Source organism: Passer montanus, unplaced genomic scaffold, assembly GCF_014805655.1.
Source record: "Passer montanus isolate IOZ18808 unplaced genomic scaffold, ASM1480565v1 scaffold15, whole genome shotgun sequence".
Taxonomy (NCBI): Eukaryota; Metazoa; Chordata; class Aves; order Passeriformes; family Passeridae; genus Passer; species Passer montanus.
In genome coordinates this window covers 353,445-371,100 of record NW_024362051.1, presented here as the reverse complement: position 1 = coordinate 371,100, position 17,656 = coordinate 353,445, and the positions used below count along the sequence as shown (strand labels likewise).

General features: G+C 41.3%; 1 protein-coding gene across 3 annotated transcripts in view; it reads left to right on the top strand.

The window, feature by feature from the left end:
* Positions 1–17,656, top strand: part of DOCK2 (dedicator of cytokinesis 2) — a 161,073-nt gene that overhangs the window by 112,271 nt on the left and 31,146 nt on the right. For all 3 annotated transcript variants that reach the window (XR_005626705.1, XM_039701678.1, XM_039701677.1), the window contains 4 exons: positions 2,698–2,776; positions 10,815–10,915; positions 11,014–11,072; positions 12,342–12,490. Coding sequence is in view for 2 of the 3 variants with exons in the window: in XM_039701678.1 (XP_039557612.1) it covers positions 2,698–2,776; positions 10,815–10,915; positions 11,014–11,072; positions 12,342–12,490 (388 nt within the window). In the remaining variant the exon portion in view is untranslated. The remainder of the gene's footprint in view (positions 1–2,697; positions 2,777–10,814; positions 10,916–11,013; positions 11,073–12,341; positions 12,491–17,656) is intronic.

Genomic DNA, 17,656 nt, shown 5'->3' with positions numbered 1-17,656 from the left:
AAGACAACCTCTCCTGCTCCAGCCAAAAACCATGAGTGAAGGGAAATGCTCTCCCTGAGCAGCTGGAGCCCAAGAAGTTGCTTATGTGAGTTGGCAAGAAATAAACTTTGTAAATCCAACGGTCTAGAGCAATACAGAAAACAACACTGAAAAGGCCTTGACCTAAAATTCCTGTTCAGAAGAATGATGATGATGATGAAACAGAATAACCTGTCTTGATTCTGCCAAGCCGTGTGGGGTTTTGTGCTGCCTGAAATAAATCACTCTTCTAGAATCCCCTTTTTTTGCAGCATCTTAAGCTGTTTGTGTCAAGTATCAGGCAGCTTGGAGGAGATAAATGTCCCCATGCGGGGGCAGCTTTAGGGAAGAATGTGTTTATTTGCTTGTGGGCAGTGTGGGACAGCTCCCAGCAGGAATCCCCTTTAGGAGTTGGTCACATAAAGGTGGCAGAGGCTGGGAGGTGGCACTGGGGGCACAGGGCAGCCCTGTGACACCAACACGAGGTGTTCAGCAGAGCAGTGACACCCTGCAAGGGCAGCACTGAGCAAATTCTGGTTTCTGGAAGTGGAGGAGATTTGATGCCTCTTGGCTTGTCACAAACCAGCCCCTTAATTCAGCTGGCAAGATTAGCTGTGCCAGTCTGGGAGATGGGAGCAGAGGATGCCCTGGCCCACGGGGAGGAAGCTGAGCTGAGTGCGTGGGGTGATGTGGCAGTGGCACAGCACCACCAGAAATCTGCTCCCTCCCCCTGCCACAGCTCCTGCAGCGTCCCTCTGATCACCTGAACAAAAAGGACTTGGCGGGATGTGACCACATAATTACTGAATTTCCTTGATCCCATCAGCACTGCAGGGGAATGTTGCACAGATGGAAAGAAATTCTTCTGTAGGTTTTTACAAGGAACATTTTCCTCTTGGAGAGCCTCACCCCCACCATGGCATCTCACTCCAGCCAGTCACTGCTCTAATGAAGCAGGGAGCTCCTGTGGGTGGCTGCTCAGTGGTTATGTGGGATTCCCTGTCGCAAGCTTGCCAAAAGCTGAACTTTTGCTTTACCTCCCTCATTAAGAAACTGAACTTAGCCCTTCTGATTTTTTTTAATTTTTTTTTTTTTTAATGAGACTAAAACTCCTTTCCCTGACTGTTCTGTTTCTCCAGTGGCTCACAGAGGGCTGCCAGGGGAGCAGAGTACCAGCAGAGCTTGTTTGCTGTGTTCTAACAGCCCCCATGGTGTTAATGGTGTTCCCTTCAGTTTAGTCTTTGATGTGTGTGATCACTTCTGAGCCAGTGTAAAATCCAGGCATTTGCAGCACCCTGTACCAATGAGCTGCAGAATTGAGCAAGATTAACAGAGAACCTGGGTTTGCTTGTTTTGGATGCACACCCTGGCTGTGTTCAGGGCTCTCTGGTGTTTCCCTGAGAACCTGTGAGCTCTCAGTCTCATCTCCATGGTACTTTGGATTTTATAGGTCCTGTCACCTCCCTCCTGTGTCACCCTGTACCTGACTGAGGGTCATTTCTGTATCACAATTATTTCCATGTTTTCTTCTCTCTTCTTTCTTTTTTTATTCATCCTTTTGAGATGGGACACCAAAAACACCACAGAGAACCCAACACAAGGACACAGCATTCCTTGAGCAGTAACATATGGCTACCCTGTGATTTCTTAATCTTTTGCTGATAATCCTAATTATCGAATTATTGCTTTCTCTGATGTTGCTAATCAATGAGATGGTGGGGATTTCTGGACGTGGCTGTTGTAACTATTAGATTTTTTTCCTGTCTGGGAGCATCTAGTTGACAGCCAATCATTATATTTGAACAATTAGGATTGGTTTTCCCTTGTGTTCACCATTCTGTTTGTCCTTACAGTGTTTTCCATAGAAACATTTCCATTTAATAGCTTTAAAAAAATTACCTATGAAGGAGAGGCAAATAATCACTTTCAGTCAATTTCCAATTTTGAAAACAACTGAATTATTAAAATAAACTTTATAAATATTTAAAGATTCAATTGATTTTTGTTTTACAAATGTCCCGCGCTGGGAAGTCAGAAATTAGCTTTAGAAACATGACTTAATCATGCTGCATTAATCAAGAGCGTAAATAGGTGCTGCTTTTCAGGCTGGAGGGGGAATGCTCCTGCTCTTACTCTTGGAAGAAGTAACTGTATAGTGTTTTGAATGTGTGTTTTCACTGTTTGGAATGTTTTTATAACTCACCTGGGGAGGAAGGTGGGCAGAGGTGTTGTCCTGCCCTCCCCACCTGTAAGAAAACTGAGAAGCTGCACTTTATATCTTGAAGTGCAGCTCGTAAGTGATGATGTGAGCACAGGAGCTGCTCCAGCTGCCAGACCCCCTTGTGAGTGACCTGGCTTTGGCAGAAGGTGACACTGGGTTTGAAAGAATTGCTCTTTTTTCTCAGGAATGCAGCACAGTGTGCAGCAGGGAAACGAAATTCTACTGTCTGACTTTTCCAGCAGAGGTGGAGAAACTTTTTTGCCAATTGTGTAATTTTTTAATGGGTAACACTATAAATCCTGTGCCACTGTACAGATTGTCACCTGCTGTGCTCATGTGTGATGCTTCCAGTGTGCTCAGTGACAAATGTGCTGCCACCAGTATCACACACAGCATTGGGTATTGATTGCCAGAGGTTACATTCATTTATCTGTGTCATGGTTTTTTTGGTTTTTTAGGGTCTTCTTGAGAGCCATCAACAAATTTGCAGAGACAATGAACCAGAAATTTTTGGAGAACATGAATTTTGAAGTCCAAGTAAGTATTTGGGGTTTTTAGCTGAGCCAAAGCAGCATGTGCCCATCTCCAGAGCCCCTCCTGAGGCTGTGCCAGAATCAGTTTCAGACTGATATTTACAGTTTCAGACAGGCTGTGGATTTGGGTGGGGCAGGATTGGACCATGTGACATCAGAGCTGGGCTTTGATCATTTATGATAAGGCACCCAACCAGGGTATTTTCTTCTATGCCTCTGTTCAGGACTGGCAAGCAGAAAACTTTTTTTTTTCGTATCCAGCCAAGTGAATTCAGCAAGTCAATCTCAGATGTAACACACAGAGCCTTTACAATGTCAGTGCTATGGATGTAGGACAGAAAGAGCTTAACTTTGCTGATTCCTAGAGTATTTAGCACTTAGAATTTATTTTTGACCTGTAGTCTTCCCTGACAAGTCTATCCTCATTTATTTGTTTTTATTAGTTCTTTCTGTAATCATTTTTAGTTAGGGTTAGTTGGGTTTTTTGTTTGTTCAATATCATTCTGTGCAACTGAACTGTTTTGTTATGCATTTTACCACATTTGGCTTCCTTTAGATAAAAATGAAAATATCTGTAATTTTCACATTCATTAAATTGGTATTAAAATGTAAATACACTTTTAGATTCAGGATTTGTCACTTAGTGCTGCCAGATCATGGTGTGTGAAGTCATTCTGTTTCACCCTTTGCATAAAGTTCAGGGCTTTATATTTCATGGTTCATCTCACAGCTTTCAATCGGTTTTAAATGATTCCACTTGTGCTAAAAACTGCTTGGGAATTGGTCTCTTGGTCCTCAACACAAAACCCCTTGGTCCCAAATGGCTGCAGGGGAGCCACAATAGTGGTTACACAGGAAGAGTTTGAAAGACAGTACTGAAAAGAAAGGTGAAAGATTCACACTCAGTTACAGTGGCCCCAGGTAGGAAATGTGGAGCTTTTTCCAGCTTTATTTCATTAAAAATGTTTACCTTCAAAAGGTGTGATTATACAAATGTGTATATGTATGATGTTAATTAAGACTTTTGAATCAAAGAAAAGATGTTTCTTCCAATGAACTTAAAATAGTTTTTTTTAGTAAATATACCTGTTGGAAGCTCTCAGGCCCTTGACATATTTATGATATAATCTGTCCTAAGTTCTATCAGTTTATTAACAAGCACTTTATAAACTATTGTTCCTGTATCACTTGATCACTTTTTACTGCAAGATGTGTCAGTAATTTTTAAAAGCAGGTAACAAAGGCCTGAAAGACATCACCATGTGCAGGATACCAAAATCACACAGACAATAAAGACTGGATCTGTCAAAGTTTTATTAAGGTGTTCACTGCCTTTTTCAAATGAAAGCAGCAGTTTGATCTGGAGCCTTTATTTCAGCTCTTTCCTGTGGCAATTCTGTGCCTCCCAAAGGGTTATCAAACAACCAGGGACGTTGTGGTTCAACATTGCACCTTGTAGTTCAAGGGGATGCATTAATGCTCTTTTATTCATGACTTGTCAAATATCTGGAGGCTCTGAGTAAGGTAAACAATGTTACAATAAATAAGTGGTGCCCTGTAAAGAATTGTAATACCCTTATAGTCTTCGTAAGAGACTTTAAAGTCCAAATCAAGGTGTTGCCTTACTTTTCTTTCATGAATAAATGCTCTGCAAACCTTCTAAGAGCTGCCTAAATACACCCATTCAAAAAGTTGCTACTGGACTAAAAAAGGTCTGAAGCATGTTGTCTAATAGCCTTAATTATAAATTTAAATTTGATTTCCCACAGTATTTTTTTATTAATATATTATGGCTGTAAGCAAACCTGAGCAGTGTTTAACTCAAAGTAAATGAGAGACACCTGTACTTTATAAAATAGTTCACCTTACAGTACAGCTACTGCGTAGCTGTATTTCTATTTTTATTTACATTCCTATTAAAAAATAAGAATGGGACAAAGAAAATTGCCTTCTCTATTTTGATTTGAGAGAAAATTTGGAGGAGTGTAACTTTCATGTTTGTTATGAGCTGCAGCCTGATAATCACATGGGCTGTTCATCCCCATCTCCTGCCCCACACATCCCAACCCTCAGCTGGGTTTGGGGCAGGGCCCTGAGCCCACTGCAGGAGGAGCTGAGTGGGCTGGGAGAATGGAGATGCAAATCAGTCAGTGTTATTTAAAATAAAAAGATGCCACACCTTTGTAAACAAGTGCATGATTTTTACTGTTTGCAGGATGGTGTTCTCAGATCAGATTATTAAGAGCTGGAGCAAAGTCTTAATTAAAAGAAAAATTTGAAAAGCTGTTTAAAGCACAGAGAAATAGATCTGAGGATTTTCACTCAGCTGAGTGGTTGCATGGCAATAAATAGTAGACAACCAAAGCAAACAAAGCAAGTCAGCTGTGAAGCAGTTGAGCATCTAGGAAAGTGTGGTTCAAATCTAGAGAGATGCAAGGAAGAAATTTTTTGCTACTCTAGCTGAGCTTGTTAAATGGAGAAAAAAAAAGTTCCTGGTCTCTTTCTTGTTTGCAAAGCAAATTGCTTTTTTCATTTCTTATGTGATTCAGGTAGCAGGGAAAGAGGTGTTACCATTTAGGGCCATTTAGGGAAAGGATGTGCTCTGTCTGATCAAGAGTGGGTCCAGTCCTTCAGGTTAGAGCTAAGCATTGCCTTAAAGCCATAGGTTCAGTGCTGAGGCTGCTGGATAGAGAGAAAAATCCCAAAGCCCTGCCCAGCACAGCAGTGAAGGGCTGTTAAATTTCCTGCCCTAGCAGTCATCCCTCAGATGCACTTTCCCATTTTGGCAGGGAGCCCTTCCCTGTCCCAGAGCTCGGACACCGAGGTTGCCATTGCACTGGGGCCACAATGGGCCTTTGGCTTGGGGAGCTTTGGTCTTGGAGATAAAAAATCAGCTGATATCTGAGGTTTTGTGCCTGCTGTGTGGGGGGTGGCTCTCCTTGGTCTGGGTTTTTTCCTGGGTTTGCACACGGAGTGCACAAGGGGTGGATTCAGCACATCAGTGGCACTCAGAGGTCGTGTCCTGCAGAGATTCACCAGTGTCAGCACGCAGCAAAACCTAACACAACAAAACCAGGTCTGCCTGGAGGGCTTCTGTTATGGAATATTTACTGTTGTGCTGATAAAACAAAGCTGTTAGCTGCAGAGGAAATAATTTTACAGGAGAGAATAGAGTGAAATTTCATTAAGTGATTGGCCAAAAATAAACCATGAAGTAGGAGTGAAGGAGAGCTCCCAATATTCATGGTGCCTACAGTACAAACAGGGACAGAATCTTGCATAATGCATGACTCTGCATTCTTCAGTACTGAACATAAACTGGAACATGAGGATTTAATGCACAGAAATCTGGAGTTTCAGCAGGAATTATTGGAATAGGTAAAAGCCTTCAATATTTAGCAGTTTCTATTCTATTCATGTCCCTGGATTTGAAACAAGTTATTTTCTTGTATTTATGTTAGCTATAAAGAGGTTATGTTAAATATTGAAACAGGTTATCTAGAAAGGCAGGGAATATTTTCTCAGTCGAGGATTCTGAAGAATGAATTCGGCAGCTGACCTGTCTGAAGCAGTTTAGCAGCTCCTGCCTTGGCACGTGGAGCTGGAGCAGCTGAGCTGGCAGGTGTCCTTCCAGGGACACATTCAGAGCCTGCAAGGAAAAGTCTGAAGGCTTGCAGCTGTGGAAAGTACTCTAGCCTAAGACTCTGTATTCATGTCTTGGTTTGAAAAGACAGGTGTCTGCTAAGGAAGGCAGGAGCCTCCCTCGAAATGGAAAATGCAAACCCCCTCCCTCCCAATTGTTGTAATTTTGAAATTAAAGGGCTCCCACGCAAAGATATGGGAATAGGAATAACAGTTCTTTATTAGGGAAGAAAATTAAAATAAAATAAACAATGCAGTAATACAAAACACCATTGACAGAGTCAGAACAGGCCCTGGCCCCCTGTGGGTCAGGGTGGTGGCACAGTCCCATCCCATGGGGGCTCAGCCCTCCTGCAGTGCCAGCTGTGCTTCTGCTGGAGCAGGGATCCTGCACAAGGGGGGAGTTTTCCTCTGCAGCTCCAGGGCTGCTGGAGATGGGCCTGCTCTTCCTCTGGGAATGCAGTGGGCAAAGGCTGCTGGGCTGTTCCAGGCTCAGATTGGATCCAGGTAGGAATGCTTGGCTCCTGCCCTGGGCGGAGCATCTCCCCATGGGATGCTGGAATTGGATCAGCCACGCAGGGACACTCAGTGGCCATGGACAGCAGAGATCTCCTGGAGGGAGGATTGGCTGTGGGAGAGATAAAGAAAACTGCCCCATGAACAGAAGAGAGCTGCCCCAGCTCTGACAGATAAGAATAGAACACACACACCCATTTCCAACCAAGATAGTTCATGATGACCCTATGGAGAGAATATAAGGAGATATATTTATAGCAGAGAGGAAAAAAAGGCAAGCAGGTCTGAGGTTAGACTTTCCCCTGAAGACCATGACAATCAATGTCTTATTGCTCATTTGACTTTGTTGCATTTCATGCCAACAAAAAGCTGACCAGTGTGATTGCAAATTGCTTCTTTTTCTCTTTTCCATCTTTTTGTTTCTTTGCTCCCAATATTATTTAAAATAATATTCCCAAGGGTTCCCTTAGTTGATTGCAGAGCTGTCTCAGGCCGTGTCTGCACACTGGTTCCCCCAGCCAGGACCACGTTATGCAGTTTTATGAGGATTTGTTGTGGGCTGTTGTTTCCTTTTCTCCGGAGGTGGGGAGTGCTGGTGGTGTAGGGCTCATTGTCAGCTTCTCCTGGTAAAGACAAGGGAAATTCAGCCATTGGCATAACATCTAGTCTTAAATGGCGTGTCACTGTTGGGATTTCTGCTGGTTTGTAGCAATAACAGCTCTTTAGGGATTTGCCAATTTCAAATGTGAAGAGTGGACACCATGTCCAGACCACTGCTTTTCAGCTGGGCTTTTGCAGGGCAGCAGAACAGCTACACCATCAAAAGGTAGCTGTCTAAATTCTGGATTTAGGATGCAGGAATTGCGATAGGCTCTTCAGAAGAAGCTTAACAAAGAAACAAAATCTTAAAAATTGTGAATATATTTTTTAAAAAGTGTTCCCTGAAGGTCTCCCTCGTGTCTTTGGTTTAATTGTAACAAAAACTGTGTGATTTTCTGTACTTATGCAACACATTCATGGTATCCTCAACAGCTGTCTGAGAAGATGACATCTGTGGTAAAGAGGACAATTCCAGGTGATTTTGTTTCTGCTGGGAGCTGATGTCATTGCAAGGTGTTACCCTGTCCAGGACAGAGCATTTGCACTGTGCTGTCACTGTCACCTCCTGGCTCCACCACCTTTGGTTTGGAGTCTTGCTCAGCACAGGAGGGGTTTCCATGCAGGAGGGAACACACCTGCCCTGCGACCATCCCACCCTTGGTGCCACTGGATTCCTGCCTGGCTTTGGAGCAGGATTCCCTTGGGAATGTCCCTGCTTGGAGATGGCAGCACCTGACACCTCCAGGGTGACCAAACCCAAGCCATTTTGATGTGCTCCCACAGCTGCTGCAGAGCCTCTGCTCTGGAAATGCAGCGTTATTGATTCTCGCTCCTCCCTCCCTTCCTCCATTAGCACTACGTTTACCTGGCATTAGAAAGGATTATAATTCTATATCCATGCTGTGAGAGCGATTGTAATTCACATATTAATCACCTATGCCTCAGAATTCTATTATAAAAGGCATAGTCCAAAATCTAATGTCAGTCTGATTTGAAGGAAAATGCTTATTTTTGTGTTTTCCTACCCTTCTTGCATGAGCTATGCTCCATTAATAACTCAGCAGTAATGAAATGTATTTCAACAAACACACTTCACAAACAGAATTGTGCAGCTTATTTTTTATGTTAAAATCTTCTTTTAGAAACCCCAAAATCAAAACCCTCAGGGCATTACAAATGCACAGGGGGAAAATGCACACTGCAAAAATCTATGTATGACAGACAGACATTGCAGAAACAATGCAGAGGTCAATAGGGAATGAAACCATTGGGAAATTTAGCTAGAATTCACTATGCTGGAAATATTAACATGTTATATTTTTATATATTATATATCATACTCTGCATTTGAAAATGATCAAATTACAGAGTTTGAAGTCATATTTGATTCTTCCACCAGCAAATATAATTTCTCAGAGGTTTGTGAAGGAGGAGGCTGCAACCTTTACTCCTGGATGATTTTTTAGGATAACTAACAAATCTCTTCCTCGTGAGATGGCTGGAAATTTCCTGCTAAATTAATTCCACCTTTTCCAATTCGACAGATGTCCAAAACACCTTGGAATGTTATTATGGGGTTAGAGAAAACAAAACGTGTCTCATAAGAATAATTTTTGCATTTTTAAAATCTGTTTCCATATTATTTTCCTTCAGAGAGAGACTACTTTGTCTCATGGAGTTTTAAAGTTAGTTTTGGTGCTTAAAATCTTGTGAGCCCTAATTTGAATATGCAATTGAAAGGAAAAGGATCCCATTTTTTCAGCCATTTTGGGGTACTGTGGGGATGGAAGGAAAAGTTTTTGATAAATAAGGAGATTGAGTCTGCAGGGTGTGTCTCTGACAAAGGTGGCACTGAACTTGGAGCTATTAAATGAAATAAGAGACCATTGGGGAATAAACCTTCATTTTTCTCCCCACAGTCTAGAACAATTTGAGGAATTTTCCATTTCACTGCTATAAATTGACACATACAAAGTGTGCTCCCTGCACATCAATAAACACAACTTCTCAAGGGGCTGAGAACTCCACACTGGCCAAAATAACCTCTTAAAATATTTGGTGAGAGAGTGAAACAGGCCTTTCAGGGCATAAACAACTTTTGTGCTGCTGAGCCAGGCTGTGCCTTGGCTGCAGAGCTGGGTTGGTGTGTGCAGGACAGCAGCTCTGCTGGGCACAGCTTCCAAGGGAGGGATCAATTAACAGCAGGAGCATCCTCAAATTATAGAGGATGTCTGAGAATTGTATGCATTATGGGAAATGTCTGTGGTTCTGGGTGTGGTCTGTGTGGTGGGATCTGGTTTTCCTGGTTATTTGCACATGGAGTTTTCCAGGCTGCAAAAGGCAGAGGCCACTAAAGTTTTTGATGGAATATTTTGTTTCCAGGCTGTTTAGTGTGGGTTCCCAACCCAGGCTTGTATTGCACCATACAAAATTAAGAGCTCAGTCCTGTGTTTTGTTCCATCCCTTGAACCACCACTGAATACAGTTCCCATTGCCTTCTGCTCTCTCACTGAGCCCTACCTCTGGTTTTAGCTACAGCTGCATTTTTAAGTGTTTAAAGCTGCTGCTGACTGCCTGAAAGCTTCTGAAAATTGTATTTCCTTCCTTGAATTTGTGTTTCCTAGGGAAGTTTCTCTTTTCCCTTTCCCTTTCTAGTGTGTGAGAAGTGCTTGTTTTTAATTGTGTGTAGAACAAATAATTTGCTTTCAGGAATGAAGGGTTGTGCACTGTAAGCACAGAGCCTTTTTGTCTACTTCAAGTACAGACTGTGTGCTATCAGCTGTTATTTAGGGATGTATTTCGTCCTTCTTTCATGTGGAGAGCTCTTCACAAATTACACTGGAATTTCATACAAATGGCTGTTGAATTAGGATCCGAAGAGGAGGCAGGAGATGCCTTTTGAAGTGGTGCTCAAATGCAGTGTAATTATAGGTGCCTCAGCTCCAGTTTGGTAAGCTCCACCAGCACGTAACGTGTTCCCCCAGTCCTGCTCTGGTTCAGGGTTTAGTGTTGTTGCCCAATGGTTCTCATGTGAATCTTCTTTTTAGCAATATTTGTTCAGCTGCTCTGTTATTAGGAGCAAATGTGTGGTAGTGGTTATTAAAATTCATCTTTCTTGCTTTTCTGCTAATTGCATAATACTAATGATGTACATCTCTGCATAATATAAAAATATCATATTGCTTGCATCACTTGGTTTCATAAATTATTCTGCATTATGCATCATTTAATATTATTCCTGGTTTCCTCAAAATTATTATAATTTCCTTATATTCAATTTACAGCTGTGGAACAACTATTTTCATTTGGCTGTGGCTTTTATTACCCAAGATTCACTACAGCTGGAAAACTTTTCCCATGCAAAATACAACAAAATCCAGAACAAGTAAGCAAAATATATCCTTTATCTTATATCTTTAATTTTGTGGTAAAATGATAAAAAATGTAATGATAAAAATACCTTTCATATTCCTTTCCTCCCAGATATGGAGATATGAGACGCTTAATTGGCTTTGCTATCCGTGACATGTGGTACAAACTTGGTGAGTAGCAAACTGAGCTTCACTGCAACTGAATCTGTCACATAATGTTTGTTCATTGAAAAATATCTGACATGAAGTGCTTTTGTAAATATTTCTGCTATTTGAACTTAAAATATGTTTTCACTCCTATGATTAAGCTTGGAGCCAACATGAGATACAGTGGGACCACTGCCAGTTTTGTATTTAAAAGAGAACTCAGAACCTTCTCTCAGACTTCAAACATGACTGAAATCAGATCTCAGAACCTTATTTTGCAGGATTGAAACTGGATGAATTTTTGCTGAGAAGGTTACTGCTCAGCCTGAACCTATGATTCTGCAGATTAAGAGACAGATTTGAAATCTGCTTGGATTAAAATTCCAAAAAGGTTTTTGTAAAAACTTTGTCATTCAGCCAGGTTCTGCTGTTCCTCCTTTGAGAGTTTCTCATTAACTCCTTTGGGATAATTTCTTATTAATTGAACTTAGGTAGATTATTCATTTTATCTTGCAAAATTATGGTGTGGCATTTGCATTGACACTTCACATGGCACACAGCAGAGAGGAACATCAGACTCAGGCACTCCTTAGTGTGGAACAAGTCTCACCTGTGTTGAAGAGAAGGTTTTTGTCTCCTCACAAGGTTCAGGCAGCACTGACACTGTCACAGCTCCTGGGTTTGCTGCTGCTCCATTTCCCAGCCTTTGAGCCACGCCTGGGGCCTGGCTGAGCTCTGCACATTCGGGTGTTTGCTGAGCTGATGTAACCCTGGTGCTACCAGATGATTCAGTGTGGGGTTGGAGCTGGGTTCTGTGGATGGTGTTTCTGCTGCTGCTGCTGATTTTGGTGCATTGGGTGGTTTGATTCATTGTTGCAATGTCTAATTTAATTCTAAATGTCAGTAATGGTTTTTCTCCTTCATAGAAAGGTTATTCTACATTATCATGTCCTGCTGGTAGAATTTGGGAGCTTCTTAGGGTAATTTATTACTTTCTACTCTAAATATTTATAAGGAGATGTCAAAAACTTTAAAAATTGAGTTCTTCACTGAAAATATCAACTTCTCTGGCATTCCTGCTTATTCCTGGCACTGCATTCTGGCACCTTGGAAGGAGACAGTGTCCATTCACATGCCCCCACCTTTTGAGAAGAAATGAAGAGAAGTGACTGAGCTGTGAGACTTGACCAACACAGATGGATTCAACACTACTTTAAATGATTGCAGCTCCTAGATGTCTTCCTAAAAATATGCAGTTTGCTCTTCAAATATTCAATTTTGGTTTTGTTTCAGGCCAGAATAAAATTTGCTTTATTCCGGGGATGGTTGGGCCCATCCTGGAAATGACTCTTATTCCAGAAGTCGAGCTACGAAAAGCCACAATCCCAATTTTCTTTGATATGATGCTGTGTGAATATCAGAGGACAGGAGAATTCAAAAAGGTAATTAAAAATGCTTTGGGTGAAAATACATTTACATGTCATGTGCTCAGTATTTCTGGTAAATGTTTGTCAAGTGAGCTTTTTTGACTACACAAAGTGAAATCCTAAATATTAAGAACCAAGGAAACAGCAAGTGTAGGATCTCCAGAGTGACTTAGTTTGACTTAGGCAAAACTTGTTGCATTGACAGCAAGAAATAGATGGAATACCAAAGAGGGTACCAGGGAGATTTCAAGATCTTAATCCAAACTGTCAGGATTTTACTGGAGAAAGTTCTGAGCAGCAAGACTTACATTGCAGTCAGCCCTTCATTAAGTAGGAGATAGAATTAAATGACCTCTAGGGATCCTCTATAATATAAATATTTCCTTATACCCCTTCCTTGTGACATTGGTAAGCCAAAACTTCCAGGTTTCAATACAGAGTATCTGACAGGAGCAGTGAATAGTTAATTACATGTTAATAGATTTATCAGGAAACTGTACCTTTTAAAAGATGCATTGTGAGAAAAAGAAATCACTGTGGAGAACTGAAACTCCTGGAGTGTTTTCAGCAGTCATTTTGAAAAGGAAAAAGAATTTTTAAGTCACTACTATGAAATATTTTTGATTGATGGAATAGAGCTGGGGGTGGTGGGGCAGAGCACTGGGGATTGTAATCTAAATTTCCTGCCACTGCTTGCTGTGTCTGCCTGGGCAGTGGAATATCCATCTCTGTCTGACATCTCCATTCTCCTCGAGCTCTTTGGGCATGGAATCACCTTGTTCTGTGTTTGCACACTGCCTCCCACAGTAAATTATAAACTGAATATTCAGCTCTGCAGTTACACAAATAATTAATTCAGAGAAATCTGTGTAAGGGAAAATGACAAACAAAAAGGCATCATTTTAGACACATGTAAATATAAATATCTTGTATACCCAGCTATGTTTAATACTTTAAATCGTTTGGGGCATTTCTGTGTCAATGAAGTGTGGAACAAATGAGCAGATGGAATTTCCATTTTGGTCTGTATTCCACAGTGCAAAGCTTTTGGTTCAAGGCCAAGATTAAAAACCACTTTGTTTCTGTGCATCTGTTCCCTCTGTGTCCTGATAGTCCTATATTTGCCTTCTTAAAAATGTTTTCCTGCTCGTGGCTTATACCTCCTCTCCTGGGAGAGACACAGAGATCTGTGCAGCCCAGGAATCCTGAAAACCCATCGCTCATCCTGCCTGATTAACAGGAGCAGCAGCCTGGGAGCCTGGCAGAGGGAGGCCAGGCACTCCAGTGCCCACTGAATCACTTCTCCTGCCATAAAAAGAAGTTTCAGGTGGTATTTTACAGTGCCAAGGAACAAGGACATTGGGTTTATTGCAGCTTAAGGAAAAGGGGGAGTTTTCATCAGATGGTGCAAAAACCATTTCATAATTGAGCAGCTGAGTCTCACTGGGCTCTAATGTTCTGCTTTAGGAATTGTGATCATTTGCTCATCAAGAATCATGGGGTTTATCCTCTCCTTTGCCATGGATGAGGTAATTAAGATTAAAAACTTGCCTGTGTAAGTTTAGCCATTCTGGTAAGTTTTGTAAAATATGTATTTTAAAGGAAAGGCACATTAAGTTTTATGTTTTAAAATTGTTGCCACCTTAATTTAAAGGAGCAAATCAGTAATATGAATGGATAGTTACTAGGTGCACAAACACATAAACTCCAGGTTTTGGTAGTGGGCAATTTTCATTTACAAATTGACATTTAGTAGTATAAAGGATGGTTTTTTAAAGCCTTAGTGTAAAATGTTGAGAATGACAGCATGTTATTTCAAGAGTGCCTGGGGCACTCAGGAGCCCAGAATGACATTCACTTAAAACATAATTTTGTGAAACTTTAGAAATAAATAATTTATTTCTAATCTAATCTCTAATGAGAGAAGAGGGGGAAAAAGCACAATCAGAAACATCTTTATGAGCTGAGCCTGTACCAGCACAAGAACCAGAGCATGCCTGGTACCTCCAACACCATTTAATAACCTTTCCCAAAAATCCTGTCTGTTAACATCCCTAGTGCTGTGCTGGGACAGGGCTCTGTTCTGGGGGCACAGGGGAGTGCTGGGGCTGGGGGCTGTGTCCTGCTGTATGCACACAACATACAGGCAGGAAATATATAAAGTCATTTAAATTTATCCAGCAAGAGTTTTATTTATTTAGCTATTTCTAGGAAATCATCTAATCCCAGAGAAAACAAAATTCCACCTGTGGTTATCTCAATAATTAATTGTTCTACAATTCCATTTAATGGCTTGGAATCTGCATGTAGGTGTAGGACACAGTAAGACATTTTCTCGCAATCCTTTCTTCTACTTTGCACATGTATTTTCCATTCACCCAGAGCAGTGTTACATAAGCTCGTAATTTTAACTCTAATTGAAGATGTAGAGAGGGAGCCATTAATATCTACTAATTTTAGCTATAGAGGCTCTGCCTATCATGAGCTCAGAGAGCTGGGAATCTTGGAAAGCCAATTTATTCATCTCAGTGTCTGTGGATAGACTCAGTCCTCTAAATGTATTCCTTTCTCCTTCAAATAAAAGGAGAAGCTTGTTGCTTATGTGAGACAAGCTCATTGCTCATGTGTTTAAAAAGTGCCATCCTCCAAATGCTGATAACCCACCTTTCTGTTCCTTGAAAGACCAGGTTGTGCATTTTATTGAGACTTCCCAAAGGAAGACACATCATCAAGAGACCTTGTCCTGCTTGTTCTAACTGTGATCTGCAGCCAGGAGTTAGAAAATGCTCGCTTAAAGAAACAAATAAACAAACAAACAAGGAAAATTAGCTCCTTGCAGAGTAAATGAAAATATCATTTAGATAAACATGGATTTGAGTTACATTGAGGATTTAACTTGGCTTAGGAAAGATTAATTCATCTGTGTTTATATTTTTGCTCAAATAAATCATTCTGTTTGTGTTTAGCATTTTCAGTTTAGTATCTCTCGTGGGTTCTGCCAACTGCTGGAGCCATCTGGGGAAGTTTTCTGTGTTTGCTTTCCTTCCTGACTGCTGTGGGACCGTGTCAGAAATCAGTGCTGGCTGCTGCTGTGCTTGGCTTTCCAGACCCGTTGTTAGAGGAGAGCCATTGGCTCCAGGGCAGTGTCCTGCTGTTCTGAGCTCCCACGGGGGACTTGGGGGTGACTGAGGTGTCCCCAGCAAGCTCCTCTGGCACTGGAGATTCACCTGCTGTAAACAGCCACGTTTCTTTCTCTCAGCTCTCAAAACCTTGCTATGTGTAAGGTTCCAGAAGGATGTGGGATCAGCAGCAGGGCTGAGTTTGTACAGCCTGGTGCTTCAGAGAGATCCATGGACATGTTTTCCAAGGGGAGATTCCTTGGATCTATTAGAGAAGCAGGAGGGTTTAAAGCTAAATTGGTGCCAGTGGCAATTAGGCACACTCTGTTTAAGTGAGAGGAGAAAGCTTTCCAGAGCTTAATGTTGGCACAGAAACTTTAAAACTTTATTCTATAATTCTGCCAATTTTCTCATTTGGTCCAAGCTACTGATGTTTTCACTTCTTGCAGGTTGTTGAGAAACTGCAGGAAAGATGCTTAGGAAGAGGTTTTTTGTTCAGATCCAGAAATGTGAAATTATTGCCTCTTTGAGATGTAATCAATTCTCTACCTGCTGAATAAGTACTAGGAAGGATTTAAGAGGTAGATTTAACTGGTGCTTGACCTGCACTATATTCACAGATTTGTCTTACTGCAGTAAGCCCACACAAAATGACTGGATTGGATGTTTTTGCTACATATTTCCTTGTCCTGAAACTGCCATGCCCCTGTGTTACCCACATTAAATGCTAATACACATCCTTCTTCTGCATAAAAATTAACTCAGAGCCCTTTAAACTTCTATTTCAGCCAGGATGACACAGAGCAATTTTATTTTTTTTCTGTTAAGCTATTTTTCAATGATAGCTCTTTATTCTCTAATATTAGTATAGAATGTACTCTCCAACAGGCAGTCTTTCATTTGTATTCTAATTAGAGAGAAAGAATTAATATTAGAGCAGCAAAACCTGCAAGAAACAAAGTGGTGGAGATGGCTCCTTCGTCCCTGCCCCTTTCCAGAGCAGAGTGTACCTGCACTGCCACTGCTCCGAGCCCACGTTTTGCTCTTGGTGTGAGCACTGGAGAAGTTTGGCTGCTCCAGATGGTGTTTCAAAGCTCCTTGAAAGAGGCAGAAGCCACTTCAGTTTCTGCCTCAAGATCAGTTTTGCAGGATCAGGGGGGCCCAATAGATTGGGGTTGGACACTGAAGGAAAGAGGGGAAAGTTTGACCTTTGTTCTTGAAAAATGATGAATCATTTTTCTGGGTGGAGAGTTTGAATCATGACCTACTTGAAGAAAGTACATCTAGTAACATATTTTCCTTTAGAATGTCATGTTCTTTAAAACTGAAGAAATTCTAAAAACACATCTGAAGAGATGCCTGACCTGCTTGGTGCTCTAAGAGGAAGAACTGTTTTCCTCTGTGTAGCCCTGGCTTGGTTTCTTCAGCTCAGAGCTGAATGTTTTGATGAGGATATATAGAAATAAGTTACAATATTTTTCACTGCAGTTATCTGAAAGAGCCATATCTGAAATACTACAGTAATTCTTTGTACCACAAGAGGCTTCCAGGTCTCTGATGGGATGATCTGGATCCCAGCCTGCCAAAGCTCTCAATTACACAGAAACACTCCAGGGAGAAACAGAATTATTCATGTACTGACAATTGTGTGAAATTTTGTATCAAAGAAGAACGTGAAAACTTACTGCATTAGCACAGTAATGAATTCTGTCATTTTTACAGTGGTTTTAATAATTAGATCTATGTAAAGCAACCAAGCTTTATTTCAATGTAGGTCTCCACTAATGCTCTCTGTGTGCCTCTTGATGTGTTAATGACTTGTCAAGAACCCTCAGGTAGATCTTTCCTCCCTTCTGAGCAGGGTGCAGTTGTTTGCATGAGGACAAAGACTGTCTGTAGCTGCCACAGACTGAGCTTGTGCCTCACGTGCCCAGTGCAGGGGAAGCTTTGTGAAAATCTGTGGCCAGGCTTTCAGCCATGCCAAAAGCCCAGACCAGAATATGCCCAAGCATTTAACCTTTGGGAATGTGGGACATAATTATACAAAGGTACATTTTTGATG